The sequence below is a fragment of the Rhodamnia argentea genome, chromosome 7 (assembly GCF_020921035.1).
Source record: "Rhodamnia argentea isolate NSW1041297 chromosome 7, ASM2092103v1, whole genome shotgun sequence".
NCBI classification, from domain to species: Eukaryota; Viridiplantae; Streptophyta; class Magnoliopsida; order Myrtales; family Myrtaceae; genus Rhodamnia; species Rhodamnia argentea.
Window position 1 is genome coordinate 29,167,929 of NC_063156.1, and position 18,522 is coordinate 29,186,450.

General features: G+C 43.2%; 4 protein-coding genes across 6 annotated transcripts; 2 read left to right on the top strand and 2 right to left on the bottom strand.

Moving 5' to 3' along the window:
- The first annotated feature begins 728 nt into the window (after window positions 1-728).
- Window positions 729-4,376, top strand: LOC115749507 (protein DEHYDRATION-INDUCED 19 homolog 6-like). 3 transcript variants are annotated; one of them, XM_030686339.2, is made up of 6 exons: window positions 729-1,147; window positions 2,051-2,193; window positions 2,404-2,481; window positions 2,595-2,836; window positions 3,559-3,637; window positions 3,676-4,376. In XM_030686339.2, exons 1-6 carry the CDS (start codon window positions 781-783, stop codon window positions 3,754-3,756), a joined length of 990 nt encoding a protein of 329 aa, XP_030542199.2. In that variant the 5' UTR covers window positions 729-780; the 3' UTR covers window positions 3,757-4,376. The 3 variants fall into 3 exon arrangements, with proteins under 3 accessions (XP_030542199.2, XP_030542201.2, XP_030542200.2); XM_030686341.2 differs by lacking the exons at window positions 3,559-3,637; window positions 3,676-4,376 and adding an exon at window positions 3,344-3,552; XM_030686340.2 differs by having other exon boundaries at window positions 735-1,147; window positions 3,559-4,376.
- Window positions 4,377-4,562: 186 nt separating this feature from the next.
- On the bottom strand, window positions 4,563-6,890 carry LOC115749506 (elongation factor Tu, chloroplastic). Its single transcript, XM_030686338.2, has 2 exons — window positions 6,336-6,890; window positions 4,563-5,814 (listed from the first exon to the last, which is right to left on the bottom strand). The coding sequence occupies exons 1-2, from the start codon at window positions 6,733-6,735 to the stop codon at window positions 4,763-4,765; spliced, it is 1,452 nt and encodes a 483-aa protein (XP_030542198.1). The 5' UTR covers window positions 6,736-6,890; the 3' UTR covers window positions 4,563-4,762.
- A 4,969-nt stretch (window positions 6,891-11,859) lies between these two features.
- Window positions 11,860-13,204, top strand: LOC115749562. The gene is made up of 2 exons (XM_030686433.2): window positions 11,860-12,027; window positions 12,153-13,204. Exon 2 carries the CDS (start codon window positions 12,202-12,204, stop codon window positions 13,156-13,158), a length of 957 nt encoding a protein of 318 aa, XP_030542293.1. The 5' UTR covers window positions 11,860-12,027; window positions 12,153-12,201; the 3' UTR covers window positions 13,159-13,204.
- A 1,718-nt stretch (window positions 13,205-14,922) lies between these two features.
- LOC115749563 lies at window positions 14,923-18,234 on the bottom strand. The gene is made up of 8 exons (XM_030686434.2): window positions 17,532-18,234; window positions 16,873-17,078; window positions 16,299-16,379; window positions 16,095-16,181; window positions 15,857-15,989; window positions 15,705-15,776; window positions 15,457-15,606; window positions 14,923-15,311 (listed from the first exon to the last, which is right to left on the bottom strand). Exons 2-8 carry the CDS (start codon window positions 17,065-17,067, stop codon window positions 15,205-15,207), a joined length of 825 nt encoding a protein of 274 aa, XP_030542294.1. The 5' UTR covers window positions 17,068-17,078; window positions 17,532-18,234; the 3' UTR covers window positions 14,923-15,204.
- Between the last annotated feature and the right edge of the window lie 288 nt (window positions 18,235-18,522).

An 18,522-nucleotide genomic window follows, 5' to 3' on the forward strand; every position in this document is an offset into this window, starting at 1 on the left:
CGGTTCATCGGGCGATATGGCAAATCCTTATCGAGTCTCGAATGTAAATTACTATTTAAACGTGGTTGCACCATCATCTGATATATTACTAAATCAATCTTGGCATTGCTGATAAGCGCAATCTCTGCCAGAAATGCACTAAAATAAAGCAACAGCGAATGTAATTCCATTTGGCCATCCTAATTCCTATGCAAAACCTCCGAAAGGATTGACACAACGCAATGCCCATGTGACAAAAAGTCGTGCCTTTTGCCTTCATGGCGGATGACTTTCTTACTGTTTTCTGCCTTTTTCTCTCGAGAAAAATTTGGTGGAAAGAGACCCAAGAGAACTTCGTCGAGAAGATATCTCTCTCTCTCTCTCTCTCTCTCATCAAAAGCTGCATAAAAAAACAAGAACAGTTGCCGATTCGCATCCGCTGGCCAAAGTTCCCACCGGTCAAAATGCAATTCAGAATCAGCAAAAATCCACCTTTTTTTGGGTGGGGGGGGGTAAGGAGCAAAAATCCACCTTTTAAGCTCTTTCAAAGTTTAAAAAAAGTTGCAGTTTTGCATACTTAATCAGAAGCTTTCGGCTATCAACTTTCCCATGAACCATAATAAAAGGTATTTTAAACTATGCAAAGAAATCCCCAAGCAATTAACTTGGGCATTTGCTTGACTTGGCCATGGAGATGAAGTAGTACTGGAGTAGTAGTAGTAGAAGAAGAAGAAGAAGAAGACAAACTTGGTTAGACAGCTAGAACTTCATCGATCCAGGGGACAAGATTTACCCAAAAAAATGCGCGTTTTGCAGCTGTGCCACTTGTCGGCTTCCTATTCAGCTTGTGTGCTTCAGAGAAGAAGCCTTCCTCCCACTTGCAGAAAGGAGAGTGAGCAGTATATAACGAGGGAGGGATACCACCGCACACACCCTTGTTCCTCAGCTGATCAATATAGAAAGATAGCCCCTTTCTCTTCTCTCCTTCCTCCTCTCCCCAGATCACCGAAGACCCCTTTCCTGCTTCTCCGGAACCCGACGTTTCCCGGCGAGACCAAGCGTGACAGCATTCGTGGGAGAGCTGTAGATATGGACGTTGACTTCCGGTCTTCGCGCGTTCACTCCTCCAGGCGCCTCTCTGCCATCCAAGCTCTCGGGCTTCATTATGGTACTTCTTCGCTAAACTCGATTGTCTATCTACCTTCTGGGTTTCCTTCATATGTTCCTAAAAACAGAAGGGAAGAAAAAGAAAGGACAAAGCAAGAACTTCCAGGGTTTGTGCTGGTTCCATTTCTTCTTTTGCTTCTTCAAGAAGGTTTTACTTTGTCTTGTAGTTTAGTTGTTCGGTGAATGTAGAGCTCTTGGGAATTGTTTGGATGTATTCAATTTGCAGATAGTAAGATCCTTCGAGAGAGCACAATCTAGAAGTTGCTTTGTAATGTCGTGAAAAGGTTTGGATTAGTGGAGATATTGCTTCAATTGGATGGTTTTGGAACCGTTTTAAGATAGGGAATGTGTTCTCGCTTGGCCTGCTCGACCGTGGGTTCTGAGCCAAGTTGGCTTGGTCTAATTAGTCTAATGCAAGTGCTCTTGTATGCTTTAACTTTGCATCAGCTGCCCTTGATTGGAAGTCTAATATTAATTCCTCCTCATGGGCACTTGAGAGTCTTTGAAAGACTTCAGAGTACCTGTTTATCCCATTCTTGTAAAGCAAGGTCATTATTGACTATGATTAGCCCTTGTAAAGCAAGGTCTTTATCTGAGGTTGTTGGAGGTCTTGAAAGCTCGTAAAATTACTTGGTTAGGCACTCTCTTCGAAATCTTGGTCTCGAATCTTGGGTGACAGATGAGAAACATGAGAATCTAATTTATGATAAACCATCACGAGGAATCGATTTGCCCCTCATTTGCATTAAATACAGCAATCCTGTTCCAAGTTATGATATATCTTCATCCTGTCTTTCAGCATCCTCATGAATTCCTCTGTTTTGTCGATCCATTTGTGTCTGCCTTCCATACTTAATTCGTGTAGCATTGTTTTCTTGTTTTCCTGTTCATCTTTTTGTGACAGATAATCACATAGTATTAGATGATTCAGAAGGAGATGATGACTTCAGGGCTTTTTTTCCCTGCCCCTTCTGTTACATGGAAATCGATGTAAATATTCTCTGCAAACACTTGCAGAATGAACACTGCTTCGACTTGAAAAATGCGGTAATTCCTCTTTTTTTTGCTACTCTGGATTTGTGGGCCTGCCATATGCGTACTTCATTCATCTTACCTTTGTTTTAAACGATACATACACGCAAACTTGGCAGTTCTGAAGTAGCTACACAGAAACTCATCATGTCATGGTGCTTAATGCAGTCCAAGTGTATGTAGAATTTGCATTTTGACACATTGCTTCGATGCCTGCTATTTCAGGTCTGCCCTCTCTGTGCCGCAAATTTAGGAAAAGATGCCACCAGGCATTTCATAGAACACCATACTAGTTCGTTTAAGGTATCATCTTCTGCACGTCTTCTTATTATGGTATTCAGTACATGCACTAGGTAATTAAGTGCTCTGATCCTCTTTAAGTTTTATCAAGTAACATATTGTCGTGGACTCTGCAGAGGAGGAAACGATCCAATAAGTCTGGATTCTGGACTGCTAGCTCAGCATCTCTCAGCAGGGAGCTTAGCTCGTTTCTTGGGTCTTCAGCGCATGTTAAGGGAAATGTATCTGAGACGACACCTGAGCCGCTCCTCACACCTTTCCTACACAATTTTCCATTCTTAGATCCCGATCAAGCTCAACAAGAGGAAGTTGAGGATGCTTCCTCTACGGATTCACCAGCAACTTCTGATGGAAAAAGGTACGGTTTTCCACAGAATAGTGTGAACTGTCTGTTCTGCATGGGGATATGATGAAAACACTCGTTACGGAGTAAAAGAACCTAATCACGGAGTTAAAAGTTTTGTTAAACCTTTCTTCATAATAAAAATTGATATCATAGAATCGGCATTTTCAAATTACCAGAACGCAGAAATGGTGCTTGTGTATCAGTTTTGGTGTATGACAATTAATTGGACTTGCTGGACGTGTACTTGCGCGATGATTGTAGGACGCATTTAACTAAGAAGCGCGGGAATTTAAATGTGCATATGAACAGAAGTTCTCGTGAATTGGTAATTTGCAGCCTCTGTATAGTTAGAACGGGGAAGTGGAAGCTTAAGAGAAATAGGCATAACTCCACAAGGCAAATCTCTTTAAGTTGATTTTTTAGCACAATTGCAGTCGTCGGTGCCGTAGACCATCTGATGCATCCTTTTCTTTTTGATGGTTAACTGAAACTTCCTTGCCATTGTTGCTCCATCCCTAGTATTGTGGAAGCGTTGGTATGGTGTAAATAAAGAATTTCCCGGACGAACTAATGACTGAGTCTGTCATCTTGTTCCCGCCAAATCTTTAGTAAGAGATCATTGGCTGACAAGGATAATCTGAGCAGAGACTGACAATAGTGCCGTTAAGGATTATGTATTCCATCTGCATTGCCCGGAATAAGACCAAAGTGACTAACTGATGCTCTCCGTGCAGCGCTTCATTGGACGAGGGTGAGGGACAAGACTATGGAACAAGAATGCAGAGAGCAGCATTTGTTCAAGAGTTGATGGCCTCGACCATTTTCTAAGACTTATTCTTCTCGTGGGTTTTTCCCCCACTTATTGTCAGGTGCTAGCATTTGTGCATCCTTTACCAAGCAGACGAGCTGTGGGTGCTGATCCTGGTGCTTGATAGTTGAAAGTAACTTATCAATTATGTATCACATGACATCTACTCGTGCTAATTGGCAATGGCACACGTTAGTAACTATTTCTTCAGCAAAAGGCAAGTACATAGATTTCATTCGTGTGAAAAGCCTCTTAGAAAACTTGTCCAGCTCCAAAACTATTCTAAACTAAATAGCCATTCTCCAGTTAAAAGTTTTAACCTTTGTCGTGCTGTGGAGGAACTTTCTCCAGTGCCAGGTACGACTCTAACCAAATACTAGATTAGTCACTTCTCCACATAACAATCAGTGATTGAAGTATGTGTATAACATTTGCTCTCAAACGATTCAACAAAAATTAAGCAAATTACAGAGGAACCTGTGGGTTTCACCTTGAACATAAGAATGTTATATGTATGAGAGCTTAAGGTCAATATATTCCTTGTAGCAAGAGCACATCCTTGTAACAGCAATACTGAGAATTCCTCGTCCCGAACACGTAGAACCAAGCATCCAAGGCACTAATTTTATAAGAGCTTGAAGTTGCTAAGATAACAGACAGAAGGATCTCTATCCCCCATCAAAATGCATGATGCACCAGAACCAATGAGCATAGGCATTCAAATGTATGGTGAACATTCAACCCCCCAAAAAAAAAAAAAAAAAAATGTAAGGTGAACAATCGTCACCGGGTTTCTTCAGCTAACAAGGCAAGGATAGTACCAACTGATAACAATAATGGGCTGAGCTGAAACGGTACGGATCTACTCCATAAACAAGGGAATATTTCGGAATGGCTGAAGAAAATCGGCAGCAGCTAAGATGACAGACACAGCAGAAAGCATTAAAGTTCTGGATTATCAGAAAACTAATTGTCCAACTACACTAAACCTCCTCAAAAAGCAAAGACGAGGCAAAACCGCAAAATATATGACATGTAAATTCTGACTGGTTCCACAACTTGACGGTATAATGATTGAATCAACTCAGAGAGTCGAGAACCAAGCGGCGAAGCCAAAGCATACTCCACTGTCACTCAATGATGGACTGAATAACACCCGCTCCCACTGTCTTTCCACCTTCTCTGATAGCAAACCTCATTCCCTGCTCACAAGCCACGGGCATAATTAGCTCGACCACCATCTTAACACGGTCGCCGGGCATAACCATCTTGGACTCCTCATCTTTATCATTCATGATTGAAGTCACCCTTCCGGTGACATCAGTAGTCCTCATGTAGAATTGGGGACGGTAGCCGGCGAAGAACGGCGAGTGCCTACCCCCCTCCTCCTTTTTCAACACGTACACGATGGCCTCAAACTTAGTGTGCGGGGTAATAGTTCCGGGCTTGGCCAAAACCATCCCTCTTTGGATATCGATCTTCTGAATACCTCTGAGCAACAAACCCACGTTATCCCCTGCCATTGCCTCGTCAAGCGTCTTCTGGAACATTTCTACTCCAGTAACTGTTGTATTCCTCGTCTCTCTCAAACCAACAAGGTCCACCGTTTCTCCGACTCTGACAGTACCTCTCTCAACACGGCCAGTAGCCACAGTACCACGACCAGTGATTGAGAACACATCTTCAATGGCCAGCAAAAAGGGGAGATCAGTTTGCCTTTGTGGAATGGGGATGTAACTATCCACAGAATCCATCAGTTCATAGATTTTGTCGACCCATTGGTTCTCCCCGCGTTTGATGCTGGGATTTGCCATCAAAGCCTCCAAAGCTAACAAGGCAGAACCAGAGATGATGGGGATATCATCACCAGGAAATTCATAGGAAGAGAGCAACTCCCTGACTTCCAACTCTACAAGCTGCAAAAGCTCCTCATCATCAACCTGGTCCTGCTTGTTCAGGAAAACCACCATGTTAGGCACACCAACTTGCTTAGCCAACAGTATGTGCTCCTTGGTCTGTGGCATTGGGCCATCGGCACCAGAAACGACAAGAATAGCACCGTCCATCTGGGCAGCACCAGTGATCATATTCTTCACGTAGTCGGCATGTCCGGGGCAGTCGACGTGGGCATAGTGGCGGTTCTCAGTCTCGTATTCCACAGTGGCTGTGTTGATGGTGATACCTATTCCACAGACAAAGTTTCAACCTTTTCATCTATCGAAGATCAAAGTCAATAATCAAGTAATATAGGCATGTTAAGGAAAGATGTGTACGGGTACTTGCAGTTTTCAACAAGAAACAATCTAAGGCACTTTTAAACAGCGGCTTGACATCACTGACCACTATGTAAACAATGACCCCAATCATTTTTACCTAGCTTTCTTAAGCAACTTCAGTTAAAATTGTGCCCCTCAAACTAAACCTACAACTGAATGTGTTTTGATTATTTAGCTCTTCAAAACCATGTCCCAGATTACAATACAGCTCAATTCTGCACCAAAGCACGCTCTAATGCACAGCACGCAAGATAGTTACAAAAGTGGAATCGAAATGTTCGACTACCAGAGACAAGTCCAAACAATTTCATACCCTCACAGGAGCAATTCGTAAGAACAAATTTTCGGAATTAATCCGAAAGACCGGCATAAATAGGCAATCCCGACAACGAGCGCCACAGGAACAACAAGGACGAAAGATTGATACCTCTGGCGCGCTCCTCAGGAGCGGCATCGATTTCGTCGTACTTCTTGGGCGCGCTGCCCCCCATGGACGCCAAGGCCATGGTCAGAGCGGCGGTGAGCGTGGTCTTCCCGTGGTCGACGTGCCCGATGGTGCCGATGTTGACGTGGGGCTTCTTCCTCTCGAACTTCCCGCGAGCCGCGCGCACGGTGAAGGCTCCGCGGCGCCGGCGGGCGGGGGCGGTGGCGGAGGCGTTGGAAGTAGGAGCGAAGGGGGTGATGAAGGAGGAGGACAGCTGGGCCGGCGTGAGCTTGGTGCGGAAGATGGCGGTGGTGGAGGGGAGAGCGCGAGTTGGGCCGGCCGCGGAGGATGAGGCGGGACATGGGTAGATGAGCTTCGACGAGGCCGAGGTAGAAATCGCCATTTTCGGCTCTGTGAATTGGAAATCTCTTCGCAAGAGACAGAGAGAGTTTGAAATTGGGTTGAAGAAGAAGAAGAAGGGAGTAAGGAAGGATAGAGTGAAAGGGTTATCTCTGCAAGAACAAAGAGGGCCTCTCGATAGCGGACTGGCTTCTATCCGTTCCTCCTCTTCGTTCTTTTGGTGGGGGAGGGGGGATGTATGGGGTGGAACAAGTTGCACCCAGTTTCTGTGCAACTTGTCTGAAAATGCGACACGTGTACACATCCCCTTGCCCTTTTACCCTCCTCTCCCTTCACAGGTAACATCCGCGGCTGGGATTCGGAACAACATCTCATTTCTATCAAAGAACATTTAGATTGGATCAGGTTGCACGTCAACTCATTAATAGTTGTCGATCTGGTTGCGTGTTTTGAGTCGATTTATTAAATTCGAAAAGAAAAAAAAAATCTCATCGAAATAGTTTCGTCCTATCGGTTTGATTCGATTCGATTATAATTATTCAATAATTTGCAACGGTGAATCATACCAAAAAGGATAAAAAAAAAAAAAAAACCTTCCTCAACAGTATATTTTCATTCTCATTTTCATCCCCTGATCTAACCAAAGATAAATTTTGTTAAACCTGATCTTTTAATGTTGATTTTCTCTAGCTTATGAAATTGAACATTTTCACTTTTGAGGCTCGCGTGGTGCAACAGATCACCATCATTGCGGTGATTGAAATGACTGATGATGGTCTGCTGGTACCCCACCAACCCAAAAACGATTGAGCCCTCCTCCATTGGCGCCACGTAATTCGACTCCGGTACACATGTTTTGCTTCACGAGATCACAAAGGCTCACCAAGTTTTCTCTCCAGGGGAGTTTGCCTTGTGGACAGAAGATTATGGAGCCCAAAGAGCCAAGGATTGCCATTAGAATTCTGCAGATTGTGAAAGAAGGGCATGCGCAGATGGCGGAAACAATGCTTCTCAAGCTCAAGCATCGCCAACCAACGACTGACTTCCAGTGTAGGCTTAAGAGGATGACATGTCTGTACAGCGTGTCAGCAAAAGCCCTGGATGCCCCCGAGTTTTCCTCGGCAACACAAACCAACAAGCACCGAGAATGGTCTCTGTGTGTGACCTCAGTTACACAAATTCGATGCCGCAAAGCATGCCCGGATCAAAATTCACCTGATAGGGATCGAGATACTTACATATAACCACGAACGCGACTTTGCTGAATGTTCATGTACTTACATGAAGAGGGATATCATCTCCTTGATGACAGCAAGCCTAAGAAAAACTACTTTGTGTAGCTTACGATGGCTTGTTGGGCTCAAAGCCCACCTCAGCTGTGTCATGCTAGCCTGAAGTGTCTGTTGAGGGGTTTCTTTAGCCCCAGAATTTGCCAGATCAAAAAGACATCATACTTGCAAAGCAGAGAGAAATGAATTCTTCCATTGAAACAAGTAGTCATCACAACAGCTTGATCAGTACGTTAAGAAGATCATGTTGATCAATAGGACTTCGTAACAGCTCGATCAGAAGATTGAAGTTGGAATGTCCTTGCCTGGATATTATTCAAGAGCTTAGTTCTTTGCATTACCTCCACCCATGACATATCGCTCCTAGCTTGCAGAATGTTAGAGATAGTACAGACATGAGTATGACCATGTAAGTTTAGCTTCTCTTTAGGAAGATTATCATTATACAATCCTAAAGACACCCTGACTAGCACTACAGTGAATCCCCGGTTCAAATGCTTAGAAGAAGATGGAGCAAAACATCTCAATATCTAAGTATAAAATCAGTCTCAGAGTGTTTTTCCCGCTAGTGAACTACCACGGATACAAATTGTGTAGCATAATTGACCGGATCAGCAGAATTTGAAAGAAGAATGCCTTCTAAATCTTGAATGTGGCCCAGTATTTCACTACACGTCGGGCGTTTGATTGTGTATCGCATACAAATCAGCTTCAGTGTGTTATAACATGGCCTTAATCGAGTACCTGGGGATTCCATTTTGTTTTCGTGCTTCGGAGGACATGGCGAAGAAACAGAGGTTACTAGAGCCAATTACAATAACATATATGATGCATGACAGAATGAAAATTCACTTATGTCCTACAAAGTGTCAAATCCTATGGTCACTGAGATTCACTTGAAAATCTTTGCAATTTTTATGGAAGTCAGCTTCGATGAGTCCTGCTGAAGAGAAACATCCTAAGTGATTCTAGCTGAATCTGGCGTTTGGGAAAACTTCAGCACGAGACTGAATCCATCAGAAAGCACCACAAAAGGGAGAAACATGTGTAATGCGTAATCAAGAGCAGCTGATGTAGCAATCACCGATCATGACAAAAAGAATGGTAAACCGTTCCCTTTTTGCTAGTATTCTTGATGCTTATGCTGTCCGAGAATCATGAGCTACGGCTAGGGGCTGTACAATAGATGATGCCAATGTTTAAGAGGGGGGGCAAGAATGCACTAAAATTATTTTGGTATCATAAAGGATTCTCCGGGAAAATCCACTAGCAGCCAGCTTTGTCTGCACTTCTTGTCGATTTTCCACCTTGCCTCGTTCTGTGACTCGGGAAGGTTGCGAGTTTCATGTATCAGCACAGGACTTGCTTGTCCTAACTATAAGCACAGGACTTGCTTGTCCTAACTATAAGCAGAGCCTAGCAATGACATGGAGTGAGATCCAAGGAATCAGGAAAGATTGTCATGCCTTACTTCTGAAGGACGTACCTAGCTAACACCCGTGTCTACCACTATCCTCCTTGCTCGCAAAATCACGTTTCCTCTTCTCTGTTCAGCCATTCCTGCTCAGTGTACACAAACGAGCAACTTCATAGAGTTGATAAATAAGTAGAATCAACTCGAAAGAACAGCTATGGTGTCCCGCAAATACTTATCTCGGTCCCCTCCTTTCCATGCATTGATGCCTTACAAAATTTGCATTACTGCAGTTAGAACCTGAGGGTTTCCCATCCCATATGGTCCTCTCATCCAAAGAATGATTTGCCGAATTGATCATTCAATTCAGGGAAAAGAATGGTGAAAGTTTCTGCAATTGGTCGAACCATAAATCCCAATTCAGCCGCTCAACGGACAATCTATATCTATTTAGGGACCAACAAAGATCCCCGTGGAGATAAACTAATATCACAGAGATGTTCAATTTGGTCATCGAGATGCATGACGATGTTAACATCAGCTAATCAAGCAAACGCGCAAGACTACTTGGTCCAATCCAAACTGATAACAAAATGCAGCTTTTTTACTCTTTCCAGTACAAGCTGCTAGTTTCCTTTCTTTTCCATGCTTCCGGGCAAGTATTGTTGCTCCAGTTAGAGCAGAAAGCTGAAACATCTTGCGCGGCTTTCGCCAATAAGACTTCCAAAGACAACATAAAACGCATGCAGAAACTGTCGACTGTTTCGAATTGAGAACATACCTCAAACTCTCGGTGACATCCTGGCTCGAACTCAGAAGCCGAAGTTCACGTAATTTTGACTCTTTGAATGACAAGCGAGAGGAGAATTGCAGTGTCATGCAAAGTTAGGAACTTTCCGGATCAACGACGGCGACAAGATTAAGAACCAGAGATGAATTCGATGTGGTTTTTGATCCGCTCAAGTTCGTGGACGACACTTGAGAGTTCCCGCCAAAAGAAGGATTTCAGACAGCTCACGAATCAACTGAAATAACGTCGAAGGTTTTTGTTCTTTTTCCTGAGAGGCTGTAAAAGTACATCAAATTCAGAGGCCCAAGAGAACACCCGCTTGTATTGTCAAAAGGTTTTCGTTCCTTTTGGTAAGCCCCCTAATTTCCTCTATTTCTTGATTTTCTTGATAGGGAAGGGAAAAGGTCTTTCTTAAACAACTGTTATTACACAAAGATAATTAAAGTTGTGTCCTTTTTAATAAAAATGTCATGATAGGACTTACACGTAACAACCGAAGTCCAAGAAAGGTCGCATAGGATTCTACTTTGGCAATAAATGAAGTCAAATCTTTCCATGTCAAACTAATCAACTAAGGTGAAAGAAATCACCTTTTCTCTCACCCAATCTAGCACAAGTGTTTCTCAGTTGGGTAATCTATGACAACTGGTTAATAAATTGATCCAACATGCCCACTTCTTCTCCTTCCCTCTCTCATAACGACAAATACCATTTTATCTCCATCTCTCTCTTTTCTTGTGATTCTCTGCATGAAATTAGATTCTATCTTACATCATCATTAAAGATTTGCATGAAATGGCCGGTCTTGGAGCAGCAATCATTGGCTTCTGATTGCGGAGTTTACTCTTGTATGGAGAAGGGCGTGCAACTTCCTGTGTGGAAATTGCTCTTGATCAAGTCATCTGGGAAAATACTCATCTCAGAAACTAGAAAACTGGCTGAGAAGGAAAAGAAAACAGAGACCCTTTAAAGATGCCACCTCTTTTTTTTTTTTTTGTTTGTTCAGTCCCACGATGGAACTTTTTGAATAATTGCCAGATGGGGACCTTCACAAACCTGCATTATTCAAGATGGAGTAGTGAGTTCGTCCTTTTGATCACTTGCCCTATCTTTATCTCTGAGCTGGGAGAATGCAGAGAAAGAACTGAGATTGGGCCCAATCTATGACCTGCACAGCCATAGAAGCATGACTTCTCACTTTCTGCAACTGCTGCTACTCTTTATCTAGCGCCTAGATTCCTCACTCAGACAACATTTTCGAAGGAAAAAAAAGAGGCTAAAAGTGCATTTCCACGTTGTTGTAGTTGGTGTTCAACTCAAATCATAGAAACTCATGAAGACCCAAGTTGAAATGACAAAGTTTTTCTCTCCGCCTTTCCCTCTAATCCAATTTTTTTAATATATGAATAGGTGATGACTGGTCATATTTCTTATTTTCTCTTTCTAAACATGTCATGTGCCTGGCATGCATAGCAGAGTTGTATTGGTTCTTAAATCCGGTGAAAGAATGGCGTCTCTGCTTTCTCACCATGCACGGGAAAGAGTAATTTAAGTGCAACAGAAGCAAAAGAAAACACCTTGGTTTTACAAAAGCTGTCTCTAGCTTAAGTGGTTCGAGAAAGAAAATCAATTAAATCGGAGAGCTATAAAGTACAGTTAAAGAGGAAATTAGGCAAGGCAACAGATCATTGAAGCATATAAAAAGAGCGTCTTCACCAACTCTCAGTCACTGCCATCTCTATGACAGTTTTGGACAGCAATAATCTTTTTTCTTTTCTGTGAAGTAAATGCTGCCAAGAAGTACTCCTCTGGCAGCATCTCTGATTGAATATATTTTAGCAAGTAAGATCTCTCTCTCTCTCTCTCTCTCTCTCTCTCTCTCTATGCTGATATTCATAGGCCATTCATCCTGCCTCTCGCACCCATATCATTTTCTCATCTCTTGAGCTGCTGCTTCTTGATTTTAGCCGAACTTTGTCCAAAATCAAGTTGATCAATCAAGATTCAAGCAAAAGAATGCAAGACCAGATTGGGATTCCGGCTTGCTTTTCATCCGGTGAGAAGCTGAGCGATGATCAGGCTGCTGTGATGAGGTCCGGCCAGAGCGTTTTCATGTCCATTTACCGTACGAAGATTGCCGATCAGTGCAGATTGATCACCATCACATGGTGCAAGAATTTGATGCTTCGTGGCCTCTCGGTGTCTGTCGAAGGCCCCCAAGGAGAGAACCAGTACAACTGCAAAGTGGAGCTCAAACCGTGGTACTTTTGGAGGAAACAAGGGTCTAAGCACTTCACGGTTGAGGGTAAAGTTGTCGACATTTTCTGGGACCTCAAAGCGGCGAAATTTAACGGCGAAACTGAGCCGAACTCTGAGTACTATGTTGCCGTCGTCTGCGACGAGGAAGTTGTTCTGCTTGTTGGGGATCTGAAGAAGGATGCTTATAGGAAGACTGGTTGTAGGCCGGCTCTTATCGATCCAATTTTAGTTTCGAAGAAAGAGCATATATTCAGTAAAAAGAAGTTCTCCACAAGGGCTAAGTTTTACGAGAAGGACGGATGCCACGAGATATCGATCGAATGTAAGAACAGGAATTTCAGCAGTGGGAGCATCGGCAATGGCAGTTCGCTAAACGGGATCGAACCAGAAATGGAGATAAGGATCGACGGGCAATTGGCAATCCATGTGAAACACCTCCAGTGGAAATTCAGAGGTAATGAGTCCATCTATGTTAACAAGCTTAGAGTGGAAGTCTATTGGGATGTCCATGACTGGCTTTTTAGTCCTGGCCTAAGGCATGCATTGTTCATATTCAAGCCGATTTTGTCATCAATATCCGTCTCCTCGGCATCTTCGCCGTACGCATCAACGCCATTGTCATCGCAGACGGAGAGCTCCGGTTCTGTGGATGGGATTTCCGCAAGTGGGTCCACAGAGTTTTGCTTGTTTCTCTATGCTTGGAAGTTTGAGTAGAGGGATCATATTAGGCCAAACTTGAGTGTATTGTCAAGATCCCTAGGAAAAAGCTAGATTGCCAAGAATTTGTATGGGTCTTCAGGCATGTTATGGGCCAACAACATGGAGTGGTGAGAATACAGATCGGATTCAGAGAGAGAGAGAGAGAGAGAGAGAGAGAGAGAGAGGATTAGGTGTGGAGGGGGCCCAGAGAAGAGAGCTTGGAGGTTACTTACAGCTGGGAAGGAACAAGTGGGCATAATTGGACAAGAAAGATTGGATCAATTACATCCCCAATAATGCCCCAGCTAGAGGAGCCTGTCTCCCTCTCTTTCTACTCTTTGATCTGATCTTGATAAGCGAGCAAATATTTCCTTTTCTTCTTTTTGGGTTCCAAAAGATTCTGTCTCCCAATATGGGTATGCCCTCCTGTAACCATATATATATTTTTTTTTTCTATACACAAGATTTGGAAATAGGTTCAATAACTTACTGAATGTCCCTATCTGGAAAACAATGCTAGTGCATGTGACTGGGCAAAGCAAGCTGCTTCTCTCCTCTGGATGATGGCGAAGCAGCCTAAAACGTTGCAAAGAGCATGCATGCGCATGTGCTCTTCCTATGCGGTGTCGCATCTTTCATTTAATCCCCTGTTTTTTGCACTCTGCTGAGGCCATCCACCCGCATCTGTATAGGATCTGTCTAATTTCTTGGTTCGGTCTTCTCAGCATATTAAGTTTTACTGGTTAGGATTAGGAATATAAGAGGGCCCAAGGCAACTACTTCTGCTTTCTTTTGTTGATTAAACAACACGGAAGCTGGTACATCTGGTAAGCATTCAAGGACAGAACATGTGGAGAAATCTACTCCAAATGGAACATTAAGTCCTAGCCGGTCCCAAAAAAGATAACCAGGAGCAATAGGCGAATATGACTTTTAACATGGCAAACCACCCCACGGCCAACACAAACTCGACCCCATCTTCATCCATGAAAAAATTCACTGTTATATTTTGTTTGTCTTAGTCTTTTTGTTGAATTTCCTTTGGCCCTGTCAATAGTGCCAACTTAATTGGCGAAGCCCTGTACGCAACATTGACCGCCATAATGATTGGTACTTGTAATGATCTCGGCTTGAACTTTTTGACCGGCATCACGTCGAAGCCTTTTAAGTCTTCTCCTAAATCAGAATAAAAAAGAGCAGTCACTACCTTATCCAAGCTCCGAGAGGATCAGCTGCTTATTTTAACAGTTAAAGATGGAAGTCACTTTCAGTATAAGAATGCCTAGATGGAATGAAGACTGGTGAGTAGCTATAACTTAACTAAGTAAATATCAGTAAATGTCAATGGCATGATGGGTTTCCTATAGCCTGCTGTGACGGGATGAACAAAGATAATTGAAGAAGGCAGAAAAGATGCAATTTTTTCCCAGTAACATGTGCGCAGCAAAGAATAAAAAATGAAAACCACCGTTGGAAATGAAACAAACACCTATTATTTAAAAAAATTAAAAAGCTACACCAATGCATTTTCATGTGTTTTAAAGAAATTGATAAAGGTATCCTCTGTAAATATACATCTTCCCGTTCTGTAGCAACAGACAGCAAGGCGATGCACCGGATGTCAACACATTTCTCGGGAATTATGGCAGTTGATTTGCAAACAAAAGTTCATCTGGTACGATCTCCTCTTCCACAGACAAGAACATAACAATGAACTGAGATCAACTGAAGCTACTCAAAGAGTGAAGACAAAGCAACAGCCACAAAAGACAAGTTTTGTTTCCAGTGGCAAACTGAAAATCGCTACAATAGGAGGAATAACTGATGTTACAGATGATGGCATACCACAGCAATCTTTAGTCTGCGAAAAAACTCCTTTACCACTGCTTCAATCGCTTATGTAAGTACGCTTTCATGCCATAATGACACCTAAAGCAAGAATAATGGAATATGTTGGAGGGACCAACTTTATTCCCCATTTTGCTCATCAGCAATCTGGGAGATCGATCTTGGGTTCCAATTCAGTCAGAGTACTTCACAGGCCATCCCAGTATTCAGTCTTCATTTTGAACCAAAACCAAACCACCTGGCCAGGAAGAACGTATTCTTTCCTCGACCAGCATCGGATTCTTTTTTTGGAGGTTGTACAGGATTTGAACTTTGCTTATCTGCACGAATGGGATGACACCTATCAAAACCTTTGGAGTAATGGACTGGTACAATATGAGGACCACAGACAGCCGAAAATTACGAGATTCCAACAGAAATTTCGCTCTTTCATGATGTGAAAAAAAAAATTATGAAAAGTCTCACCTGGTTTTGGGGAAACCCTGTCGGTTTTTGCAGTTTTAGTATCATGCTGATTTGTCTCGGGACCTTTCTTAATGCTTTCTTTGGAATGGACAGAGGTAGACTTTCTTTCAGGAACCCTTTGGTCCATCCTAGATCCAGCAATGGAACCACCTGTGGTGTTTTACCACGAAAGCAAAGAATGTTGGTGCTAATTTCGTGCGAAAGTCCATTTACCACCATATCAGTACAAAGACGCATATATTCCTTACTGTCATTTGGAGGCTTCCCATAATTTTGCTGCAAGGCCTCAGTAAAGGTGTCATCTTGTGGATCCTGCATCACTAATGAGGAGCCACGAAACCAAGTATGAGAACACATTTCATATACAAGCTCAAAAGATCCGATAGTACATTTGGCTTACGTTGATCAAAGAGAGTAGTTCTGTAACTGGGGGCTGACCCAACTAATAGCAGCTGTACAGCTTCAGCATCTCTTGCGGTAGACAATTTACCAGTTGCAGTTAGGTTTTGAGTGTCTAGCAGTACTCCCGCCAGCTGTAACATGGGAAGACGGTAAGAATTCTGGAGAAAAGCTTTAACCCGTGACTCTTGTGCAATGACTAGACAGGTTTCTACAGAAACGGGCAAAAGTTTACTCACCAAAAGTCTGTTGAGCACTTTAGTTTCGAGCAGATCATAAGCTTCTTCACAGTAATTATCTGTAAGAACTGTGCATTGAGATCCAACCTAGACATTCAATGACTTCGAGAGTGAGTAAAAATCTTCATCTTCTGCTGTGCACTTAATGAATATGGCAATTATTCGGTGCCTAATGATGATTCACAGTGATTGATATGCACTGACCTCACCATTTGTTTTGAGGACATCTTGCCCAACCACAAGAATGCTTAATTTTCCAGCCATCATTAGACTTTCCAAATCCACCTAAACCAAGTGGAAGAAACAAACTCTTTCTTTGTTTAAGCAATCCACAAAGCAGATGGAATGGTATACAATGGATATCGAGCATACAGGTTGGATGCAGAATTATCATAATTGACCGTGTCAAAATTCCAAGCAAAGTCATCACATCTAAAGACAAAAATACTAGAAAAAATTTGGCGATAACTAGAACCGCTTGTACACAGTAACCAACTTCTCCACTTGAAAGAGAAATCATCTCATCTCCAACCACATTGCTTGTATTGGGCTAGTAAAAGTTTTCTGTTATCTATCTGTTCTCTGTTTTGTCTATCTAGCAGTGTGCTTGGGTGCCGGATCAAAAAGAAGAGTCACCCCCAAGAAAGCATCTGAGCAAGCACCAAACTCTGGGAAAGGATTTACTGTAAACACTAATGTTCCTCTGGTAACGAGACCCTTTTTTTCTTTTTCTTTTTTCATTTGAAGCAAACATGTGGTGCAATAGAAAAGCATTTACCTCATCGGCAAATAGTAAGGAGGTGGCATCAAGACCAACATGGTGAAAGAGCCAAGCAGCCTGGCGTTGCTTCCACATCCTCGCTCTCCTGACGTTCATCACGGGCACCGCAATGGACCCTCCTCCATTGCCTTCTCCCTTGTTCTTGTTCATCCTACTCTCCAACAGCCATGCAGAACATATTGCAGCTATCATAGAACTTGTACCTGCAGCCCCAAAGAATTTCAGATTAACACAATTCGAATCTAAGCGAAGTTCCAAAATGAAAATCCTAGTCAGGCCAGGAGTGAAGGAACCAAAGACCATCAATCGATCTTGTCATGCTCCCACAGTCCGTCGATGCTTTCGAACTGTCCCGTGGGTGTAATAAGTAGTATCACATCACCCGAGTGCTTAGTGTATGCGATGTGTTGTTAACCTCTAGCTATTCTCGAGTGGACTGTTAGCATTAGTGTTAGTCAATTTGCATTGTGATCTCGTATCTGTAAATGTAACTTCCTATATAGATCAGTGAATTCTACAATCGGATTAAGAAAAGTAATGCCATGAAAACGCTATTCACAAGAAAAATCATTGTCCAGGAAAACTATCGGTCATGGAACTATAGGGGAAAAATGCCATAAAAATAAAAATAGAAAAGGCAGAGAAAGGTACTTAACTGTTTGAAGGTCCTGAGAGAACAATCTTCGCCCTGGCATTGAGCTCGCCACTCAAGATCTTCCCAATCTTGCTTCTCTGCTCTTTGAGAAATCCATTAACCCCAACTTCCCTCGCTCCATTGCCTTCCTTCAACCACCCGTTACTGGTCACCTTTGGCGCGATCTTATCGAGGGAACAAGTGGACGATGACACTGACCTCCGGTGAGCCGACTCCACTAGGCTCCTTGGAGGCGAAAGGACCCGATCATCCAGCGCAGAGCACGTCGAGGAAGAAATCGACCTCCGGTGAGCAGACTCGACCAAGTTCTCCGGCGGAGACAGCAGCTGCGTGTCCTGCGACGGCACTGGGGCTCGAAAGCGCCGAGGAGGAGCGGGAATCACCTGTGCCTGGGTCGCAGAGGCGTCGTTATGGAATCTGGACCTCCGGTGCGTCGACTGCCTCGGCGGAAGAAGCTGAGGCGGTTGTTCGGAGCTGATGGAGAGTCGCAATTGAGATGAATCGTCATCCGCGTTGGGGGGTTGTTTGACGATGTTGGAGAACCACTTGTGGACGGATTCAGCGGAAGAGGATGGCTCCGTCGGAGAGTCCGGCGGAGTATCAAGCGTCTCCGATCGATTACGGCCGTGCCTGACGGATTTGGAGAGAATTTCGCCGCTGAAGCTGTCCACGGCTCTGTGCCTGCTCGCGGAGAAGAGCGAGGATCAGTCGGACTCACTGTCCGTCGTGTGTTTACAGTTGACAGTTAACCGCCCCCCCCGGGGTCACGTAAGAACTACTGAAACATGCGACCTCGTGACAGTCTAATAAAAAAAATTAATATTCAAATAGAGTTTACGCCTTACAATTACAACAAATTCTATTTACATATTTCAAGCTTAGCAAAACTCTATATGCAAAGAGTAAGTTCAACATATTTTTGTCAAAAATTATGATTTTCCACACTAAACTAAACATTTCTACCACAAATGAAGACTGCACGGCTACCACGC